This window comes from Neomonachus schauinslandi, chromosome 16, assembly GCF_002201575.2.
Source record: "Neomonachus schauinslandi chromosome 16, ASM220157v2, whole genome shotgun sequence".
Taxonomy (NCBI): Eukaryota; Metazoa; Chordata; class Mammalia; order Carnivora; family Phocidae; genus Neomonachus; species Neomonachus schauinslandi.
Genome location: NC_058418.1, coordinates 58,321,946 through 58,331,265, shown reverse-complemented (window position 1 = coordinate 58,331,265; position 9,320 = coordinate 58,321,946). Strand labels below are relative to the sequence as shown.

The following is a 9,320-nucleotide window of genomic DNA, read 5'->3' as shown; positions in this document are numbered from 1 at the left end:
AAGGTCAGGCGTGGGGAGACCTGTGCGCACCTCGGGGCACGGGGGACACAACGGTCAGGCGTGGGGAGACGTATGCGCGCCGCGGGGCCGAAGACTCCGGGGCTTGCCCTTCAGCTCCGGCGGCACCCCTGACGCGTTCATCCCGTCTGTCGTCCGGAGCTGCTGAGGGCGTCTGGGCTCCGGGACCCCCTGAGCCCAAGCCGGCGGGACAGCCCCTCCGGGTGCGGTCCCCTACCGCGTCCGCCCGCGGGAACCTTCCCCTCAGCCGCAATTCAGGCTCGCTCCAGGGAAGGCCGACGCCAATCGCCTGCGCAGACCCCTGCGCCTGCGCGGCCCCAGCACCTACGCAGACCCCGGCGCCTGCGTGGACTCGGGCTGGGCATATCTCCGCGCTTGCGCAGAGCCGGCGCGTGGTCGCCCGCCAACGGGGGCGGGCCCAGAGTCGGCAGTCCATCGTTCGATCCCCTTCATTGGCTGAGAAATGAAGCCGTGGCCGGGTCCACCGCTGATTGGGCGGCGTGCGAAACAGAGGGGCCCTGCGAGCCAATCGCAGGGCAGATGAGGTGCGAGCCGGGCCCTGCTGGCCGCTGAGGGCTGAATTCGCCGTTTCTCGGCCATGGCTTCCGAGAAGCAGCTGGTGGCGGTGACCTGCACCGCGCCGGTCAACATCGCGGTCATCAAGTACTGTGAGTGCGCGGCCGGGGGCGCCGAACACGGCCCACGCGGGACGTCTACCCCTGCGGGGGCGAGACGGGGCTGGCGACAGTGTCCACGCGGACGGCCAGCCCCGCGGGGGCGGGACGGGGGGTGACAGTGTCCACGCGGACGGCCAGCCCCTCAGGGGACGGTGACAGTGTCCAGCACGGGGGCTGGGCTCCCTCAGTCTCCCGCAGCTGGCCAGCTGGGGGCCGCTCTCCATGTCTATCATGCTCTCGTCTGAAGATCGCTGTTAGCGGCATCACAGCCTATGTAGCTCTGGGGAGTGGCTCTTGTCACGGTGGTTCCGGAGACGTGCAGGCGACTGATCACTCATTACTGGCCTGTTTCGGGCCGAGTCCTGTTCCCTGGTGGGGACGTCCCACACGTTCCTTAGCAGCTGGGTTGTTTCCAGGTTGAGCTTTATTGTGAATCAAGCTGCTGCAAAACTGTACCGGGGCTTGTGTGAATACAAGTTGTCATTCTTTGGGGACCAATGTCCAGGAATGCCTCTGCTGGGTCATAGGGTAGTTGTACTTTAGTTTTTTATTTTTATTTTTTAAATTTTAAAGATTTTATTTATTAGAGAGAGAGTGCACGTGCACAAGTGGGGGGGAAGGAGCAGAGGAAGAGGAAGAAGCAGGCTCCCCGCGGAGCAGGGAGCCCCACTCAGGCTGGATCCCAGGACCCTGGGATCGTGCATGACCTGAGCCGAAGGCAGGCGCTTCACCGACTGAGCCACCCAGATGCCCCTGCTTCTCCCTCTCCCTCTGCCATTTCCCCACTTGTGCTCTGATTCTGTCAAATAAATAAATAAAATCTTTAAAAAAAATAAAGAAAAACTTCCCACCCCACTTTGCGTTCCCACCAACAGTGTCCGTGTGATCCAGCTCTTCAGCCTGTGGTGGTGTTGTCAATAGTTTTTATTTGAGCTATTCTCATGGGTGGGGTGACATCTGGTTGTGGGTTTCGGGCCAGGGATACTGAACACCTGCTCTCCTGCTTACCTGTAACCTGCATGTCCTCATGTCCGTGTTCTGCTTGGACCATGCACTTTCTTACCGTGGAGTTTTGAGAGTTTGCGATATCTTCTAGATACTAATCCTTTGTTGGACATGGGGTTTGCCAATATTTTCTCCCACTCCGTAGCTTGTCTTCTCATCCTCCTAACAGGGTCTTTCAAAGAGCTGAAGTTGTTAAAGTTTTGGTGAACTCCAGTGTGTCAGTTTTTCCATGAGTGGGTCATGCTTTTGGTGTCAAGTCAGACACATTTGCCTGGTCCTACAGCCTAAAGGTTTTCTCCTGTGTGTTTTTCTAAAGGTTTTGTAGTTTTACGTTTTAAATTTAAGTCCCCACCTTGAATTGTTTCTCTGTGTAAGGCACGGGATCGCCTGGCCTCTGGATGTCCCGTTATTGGGGCAGCATTTGCTGAGAAGGCCGTTCCTCTCATTTGCATTGCTTCTGCACTCTTGTCACAGATGAGCTGGGCATGTTTGTGCCGGTCTGTGTCTGTGCCATCATGGGTCACCTGCCAGGCGGTAGTCATCACCACCCCCTTAACTGTCCACCCTCCCAGCACCGCACATGAAAGCGCAGTGTGCTGTGCCTGCTTCACTGAGAGGTCCGCCACGTCCCCCTCCGTGAAGGTTTCCTTTGTCACTGGTGTGCGAGCAGTGGGGGCGGTCCCGCGTGTCTCCAGGGCGTGAGAGCAGAGAGCTTGGAGGCGTTTCCGTAACAGGGCTCCTCCTGTGTGGGAGGCAAGAACCTTACCATCAGAGTGCTCAGGGTCTGGAAGGCACTCCAAGGTAATTTGTTGAACGGATGAAACAAGATTAAACAGAAGCATTGAAGCAGGGGGATGGGCTGGTCTCCGGCTCCGCTCTGGGAGTGGGAGCCCAGTGAAGTGGGGAGCAATCCAGGAGGACTTCCTGAAGGTGAGGGCACAGCAGGAAGAGGATGTATCCAGTGCAGAGAGCAGGCTCCCGGCAGATGGGGGAGCACTGGTGGGGAGGAGTGAGGGCAACAGCGTGCTGGTTTGCAGGGCTGGGAAATGGACTGGCCTTGCCTTGGGTTGTTTGTTCCAGGGGGAAAGCGAGATGAGGACCTGATCCTACCCATCAACTCCTCTCTGAGTGTCACCTTGCACCAGGACCAGGTTAGTATGGGTCGGCACTAAACACCAAAGCAAATATCTACCAAACTTGTTTTGTTGAACTTTTGTGTGACAATTGGATTGGTAGTAATAACTCCCTAGCCAGTGACAGTTCCACACACACACACACACTGTACACACACACACACACACACACACCCCGTTAGGACTGTTCTTCACATGCACTCCCATGCTCCCTGGTCTCCCCTGGAGGTCCACATCCCTTCCTCCGGGAGCCATGCCCAGTGGCTCTGCTGTGGGCCATGAAAGTGTGGGCTGCACCCTGCGTGCTGGAGGCCAGGCCTGGCACCGAGCCTGCTGCATGGCTTGGGGCCTTCCTCACTGCCCGGCCTGGCCTGTTGGGCCTCAACAGCCCTGTTCTCCAGTAAGGCCGTCCCTGCCCCTGAGTGCGTGACCGTGAAGGGCCGTCATAGGAAGGCCCTCCCCAGTGGAGGGGGCTGTTTAGCCAGCACCCACCCCTGAGGTGGCCTGTGTTTTCTTTCTCAGTTGAAAACCACCACCACAGCTGCCATCAGCAAGGACTTCACCGAGGACCGGATTTGGCTGAATGGCCGGGAGGAGGACGTGGGGCAGCCCCGCCTCCAGGCCTGCCTAAGGGAGAGTGAGTGGGGTCCCGCGAGGGACGCGTGCAGCACTGGGGCCAGGCCAATCTGGTTCCTTACACCACTGTCCCTTCTTCACTCTGGCTTGGGTCTGAGTGCACAGAAGGTGCTGCTGCCTCTTGGCTCCCCTGACTTCCCACCACAGCCCAGCCCCTTTTGGGGGGAGGGGATGCCTGTTAGCACAGCCGGAGCCGGGTGTGGGTCTGGCGCTGGGGTCTGCAGCTTTCCCCTGAGCAGAGGCCTGCACAAAGTCTGCTGCCTCTTCCTGACTCACGGCAGGTGAGTTGCCAGGAGCAGGTCGGGGCCACTCTGCCCAGTGACCGTCTCCCCCGTCCCTTCAGTCCGCCGCCTGGCCCGGAAGCGGAGGAGCGCCGGTGATGAGGACCCACTGCCCCTCAGCCTCAGCTACAAGGTTCACATCGCATCAGTGAACAACTTCCCCACGGCCGCGGGCCTGGCCTCCTCAGCGGCAGGTTACGCCTGCCTCGGTGGGTGCCCACAGGAGACCCAGGGCCCCTAGGGTGCTGTGCCGCGGCAGGCAGCCCTTCACACGCTCGCAGCCTTCTGGGACCCGAGTGCTAAAATCTTCCCCAGGCTCTGTGTGTAGAATCCTCTAGGTTGTATGTGCCAGAAACCCATCTCAAACTTGCTTAAGCCTAAGATAGGACCAGTTTCTTGGCTTGGCTGGCTCCGGGTGCAGCTGGCTCCGGGTGCTCCGACAGGCTCCCTGGGAACCTGTCTCCTTCCCTCCAGACCCCTGCTCCGCTTTCCTCTGTGCTGGCTCACTCTCCAATAGGCCCTCCCCACCTGGGGCAAAGCTGGGTACTGCAGTGGCAGGCGGTGGGCTGACCGGATGTGGCCTAGCAGAAACCCCAGGGGTGATGCTTACTTGCTCAGCTAGTTCATGTGCCCATGCTTAAGCTGCCCTCGATGACTGGCAAGGCCAGGAGGACACACAGTGGTGGGGACAGAGAGCCTGCCTTGTGGGCCCCCAGCTCTGTATCCTGGCAATAGACCCTTGGCCAGGCCCAGCCCTGCTCCCTAATGCCCAGCACTACCAGCCACCATGCTCATGCCCGCTCTTCAGGCCTCTCTGCATTGGCCTCTGCTCCACATGGCTTTTCAAAGTCTTCAGCCCTTCCCCACCCATCTGAGCCCCCTGTGCCCTTCACCCTGTGCCTGCAGCATATGCCCTGGCCCGGGTCTACGGGGTTGAGAGTGACCTCTCGGAAGTGGCTCGCCGGGGCTCAGGCAGCGCCTGCCGGAGCCTGTATGGTGGCTTTGTGGAGTGGCAGATGGGGGAGCGGGCCGATGGGAAGGACAGCATCGCCCGGCAGGTGGCCCCGGAGTCACACTGGCCCGAGCTCCGAGTCCTCATACTTGTGGTGAGTGAGGCTGGGAGGGGGCAGTTCCTCCTGGCCCGTGGGCTTCCCGGGTGGTGGAGGCACCTGGCTAAGCTTTGAGTGACTCCCCGCAGCAAAGGGGCTACTGTTCCCAGGCCTGCTCTGTCTGCCCAGGGAGGCGACCTCTGTGGTTGGGGAGGGATGGAACGGGATGGGTGTTTCAGGCTGGGGGCTGCAGGGTGGGGTCCAGGCTATTTCTCTTGGTGCAGGTGAGCGCGGAGAAGAAGCTGATGGGCAGCACCGCGGGCATGCAGACCAGCGTGGAGACCAGCTCCCTGCTCAGGGTAAGGCCAGTGGCGGCCCAGGGCACGTCCTGCACATCGCAACACGGCAGGCTCCACCTGCGTCCTTCGAAGCCCGGCTGCTCGGCTCGGCTCAGCCCCCAGCAGAGCCCCTGGCCGCCCTGCAGGGGGAACGGCTGCACCTCACGGGAGTGTGCCTTGCAGTTCCGGGCTGAATCGGTGGTGCCAGCACGCATGGCAGAGATGACCCGCTGTGTCCAGGAGCGGGACTTCCAGGGTTTCGGCCAGCTGACCATGAAGGACAGCAACCAGTTCCACGCCACCTGCCTGGACACCTTCCCGCCCATCTCTTACCTCAGCGACACCTCCAGGCGCATTGTCCAACTGGTGCACCGCTTCAACGCCCACCACGGGCAGACCAAGGCAAGGCGGGGGGGCAGGTGGGGGCTGACGCCACTCTGCCGGCTCCCCAGACTTGCGGCGTGTTCCCTGGGACAGCCCTTGGGCCCAGAGCTGCTGGAGAGCCTGGCTGCGGTCCAGCACAAGCCGGCCGAGACAGGGCTTCTCGGCTCCCGCTGTCCCCTGCTGTCTGCAGGCGCTTTGTTTTTTGGCCGGTGCAGGGGTGCGTGGCCCGCATGTGAAGCCGCTGGTCCTGAGCTGGTGGTCAGAGGTGCCGCGGCTCCACAGCAGGCAGGTCGCCTGGGCCCGGCTTGGCCGTGGGCAGCCCCGGGTCTCCGTGTGAGCCGGGCCGGCCACTCCGCAGACACTCAGCACTGACCGCGCGGGTTCCAGGTGGCGTACACGTTTGATGCGGGCCCCAATGCCGTGGTCTTCGCCCTGGACGACACTGTGCCTGAGTTCGTGGCTGCCGTGAGACAGTGCTTCCCCCCCGAGTTGAACGGAGACAAGTGAGTTGGGGGTCCCCCACATTTGGGAGGCGCGGAGGGAGGAGCAGGGTCTCCCGCTGAGATCTGGGACGGTGGCCCCCGAGGCCGAGGTGCTGAATGGGGGTCCCATGGGAGTTTCAGTCTCTGCAGGGATGCCAAGCAGCGTGCCCCCAAGGGTGCCTCCCTGTGACCATCACATGTCAGCCCGGTGGCCTCACGCGCAGGTCCATGCAGCGTAATTGTTCCTGGGGGCGGCGCCTGCGCCTCGCGGTGACGACCAGGCCTTTGGACTTCTCTCTTCCAGTCGTTTCAGCACAGGGACATTTACCTGCCAGGGGTGCAGGGAGTATGGGGGGTCGGTTTATGTGTCACTGTCGTTGGGGCAACACTGACTTATAGTGGGTGGGGGCTGGAAGGCTGACTTCCTCACCGTGGACGGACCCCGTGACCAAGGACGGCCCCCAAGGCAGCTGGTGTCCTTGTGGGAGACTCTGAACTCATTGCTCTTGTCACCCCGTGGGCGGTTTGCAGGCTTTCGCTTCCTGGGGAGCATGTCCGTGGACCCCCCCTCGGACTGAGGTGTTGCCTTTGTCTTCTTTTTTTTCAAAGACATTATTTATTTGAGAGAGAGAGCATGAGTGGGGGGGAGAGCAGAGGGAGAGGGAGAAGTAGGCTCCCCCTGAGCGCACAGCCCGACACAGGCTCGATCCCAGGACCCTGAGATCGTGGCCTGAACTGAAACCAAGACTTGGTTGCTCAACCGCCTAACCACGCAGGCGCGCCCCATGAGGTGCTTCCTTCTTGAGCTTTGTTCCCACTCCCCCCCCCCCCCCCGCCCCCGGGCCAAGCGGGAGCCACGGGTGAGTGAGGAGTGAGAGTCCCTGGTGACCCCGCCAGGCACTTGCTCACTTGTACCGGACTTCGTGTGCGAGGTCACATCCACACCGCGTACTGATAGTGTTTGTGCAGCCTTGGAGTGCGCGCCCCGGGGCTGCGCCCACACACGGTTGTTAGCTTCTGACCTGCACTTACCTGCCTCTCCCGTTATCCCCGTCTGGTTCCGGGGCTTCTGCATTTCCCCAGAAGAACCCTGCGCCCCTCCCCCAACCCCCGCAGCCGCCAGTCTGCTTCCTGTCTTGCATCTGCTGTCTGCACGCTTCCCGTCCGTGGCCTCCCGACCTGCCTGCCTGTCTTTCCCCAGGTTTCTGAAAGGGCTGCCCGTGAGGCCTGTCCCCCTCTCGGAGGAGCTTAAAGCTGCGCTGGACGTGGACCCCACCCCCGGCGGTGTCAAGTACATCATTGCCACCCAGGTGAGGCCCAGCGGCCCTGCTGACTGAGGGGGGTGCCTCCAGCCTTGCGGGCGCAGACCCCGCCTGCCCCCAGGCGAAGGGGCTCCCTTCAGCTGCCATCTTCCCAGTTGGCTGGGAAGCCGACTTGCCAAGAGTAGGAGCAGAAGATGCAGTGACATTACCTTTGGGTTTTCAGAGCATTTAGTACAATGTGGCTTGTCCCATTCACTCACTTACCTTGCAAGTGGATGTTTAAGGACCCCCGGCATTGCGGGGTGGTGTTCCCTGTGCTGAGGGGGCAGACTTAGGGAGACACACAGGTGCTGGGGATCCTGGGGACCTTTCTGGCTCACCGCACAGGATCAGGTCAGAATCCCTGTTTGAATGCCTGAGTCAGCATTTCACTGAGATCTGTCTGATTCTAATTCCTGTGACTTGAGCCCCCAGTGGTGGGGCTGCCAGGGCGGGGCTGCCGGGGGCGGGTCTCTCCCTTCCACTTGGGACCTGCTGTCTACCCCGGGTCTGGGTGATGGAGGTCAAGCGACAGGGTGCCCCATGTGGGTCAGGGTGTCAGGGTGTTACCACGTGGGTTGTTAGCTTCTGACCTGCACTTACCTGCCTCTCCCGTTATCCCCATCTGACAGGTGGGACCTGGGCCTCAAATCCTGGATGACCGTCAGGCTCACCTCCTGGGCCCAGATGGCCTGCCGAAGCCAGCCGCTTGACTGCCTTCCCCGAGGGGAGCCCCGGCCGCTGCTGGGAGAAGGGCCGCTTCGCTGGGACTGGGGAGCTGGGTGTGGCGGCTGGCGGGTCCGTGCTGGTTGGGCCCTGAGGGCTAGCCCCCAGGCTCCAGGCCGGAGCATGTGCTGTGGCTGAGTCGGGTCAGAGGAGTGAGCATGTGCACCACCCAGGCCGTCGGGAATGCCCCCCACCAAGGGCCTCACCTTGCTTCAGCCTCACCCAGTGCTTTGCCGAGAAGAGAGCGGGTATGAGTGCCAGGGATCTGATTCCGGGCGCTGAGCTGGACGGTGTGGAGCTGCCGGGCACCCCTTCAGAGGCCACTCCCCCCTTCAGAGGCCACTCCCACAGCCCCAAACAGCAGCTCTGCCGGACATGACGGGGAGTTGGCACCCCTCCTCAGAGCCGGAGGACAGGTCACCGCTGCAGACCTCAGGGACCCCCCACAGAAGCTTCAAGCCTGAGACGGCCCCATGGTCCCTCTGCCAGACTCAGGCATGCGGCACAAATGGAATGTTTCCTTACAGAAGGACCCCGGCTGTGTCTCCAGCGGGCGGTGGGCGAGCAGCACCCACGGAGCGTGCAGGCTGCTGGGAATAAAGGCTGCCGGGCTGACCGGGGCAGACGTGCTCTTCTGTGCTTCCGACATCCACACTCTGGGGCCCCTGCGCTGAGAGGCTGGAGGGTATGGGCAGAGCACCCAAAAAAGCTGCCTTCTGTCCCCTTCGCTTGCCTGTCAACTGCTGGCCACACAGCGAGGGTTGAGCATGTGGCCACGACCCACGTTCGGCGGCTGACGTGGTCACTGAGGCTCTGAGGGGTGTGAGGATGTGGTTTGGGTCTGGCCCTAGGTCCCTGTCCATGAAAGAAGGTGGGAAGTGGGTTTGCTGGTTAAGGACATGATTCCCCAAAGCCCAGAAGTTTCTGGGTCCTGAAACCACAGGAATGCCACCCCTCCCCATTTCCGAAACATCAGTGTAATGCAGGGCAGGCTTCCAGGAGGAGGTGGACACCTGGGCCAAACCCCTGTCCCTCTATACCCAGGGCCGTGGCCGTGGCAGCTGCTGCTGAAGCACCTGCTGGGCTATGATCCTGACGGGGATGGTGGGGGGAGATGACAAGGACGCACTCCTGCGTCCCGGATTTCCCCAGAAGCTTGGCACATCCTGTCCTCCAGAGGAGTTAATCCTCTGAGCAGAGGGTTGCCTGCAGTTTGACCTCGGCCACACCTGCTCCAGGCCACGGCCAGATGGGGAAGTGGGGGCTGAGCCTGCCACCGTCCCTCGTGGT

At 61.7% G+C, this 9,320-nt stretch overlaps 1 protein-coding gene across 3 annotated transcripts; it reads left to right on the top strand.

Moving 5' to 3' along the window:
* The first annotated feature begins 563 nt into the window (after positions 1-563).
* MVD (mevalonate diphosphate decarboxylase) lies at positions 564-8,645 on the top strand. 3 transcript variants are annotated; one of them, XM_021688566.1, is made up of 10 exons: positions 564-686; positions 2,781-2,851; positions 3,356-3,470; positions 3,813-3,959; positions 4,657-4,856; positions 5,084-5,158; positions 5,321-5,539; positions 5,909-6,024; positions 7,205-7,313; positions 7,937-8,645. In XM_021688566.1, the coding sequence occupies exons 1-10, from the start codon at positions 617-619 to the stop codon at positions 8,015-8,017; spliced, it is 1,203 nt and encodes a 400-aa protein (XP_021544241.1). In that variant the 5' UTR covers positions 564-616; the 3' UTR covers positions 8,018-8,645. The 3 variants fall into 3 exon arrangements, with proteins under 3 accessions (XP_021544241.1, XP_021544248.1, XP_021544256.1); XM_021688573.2 differs by having other exon boundaries at positions 571-686; positions 7,933-8,645; XM_021688581.2 differs by lacking the exon at positions 3,813-3,959 and having other exon boundaries at positions 571-686.
* The last annotated feature ends 675 nt before the right edge of the window (positions 8,646-9,320 follow it).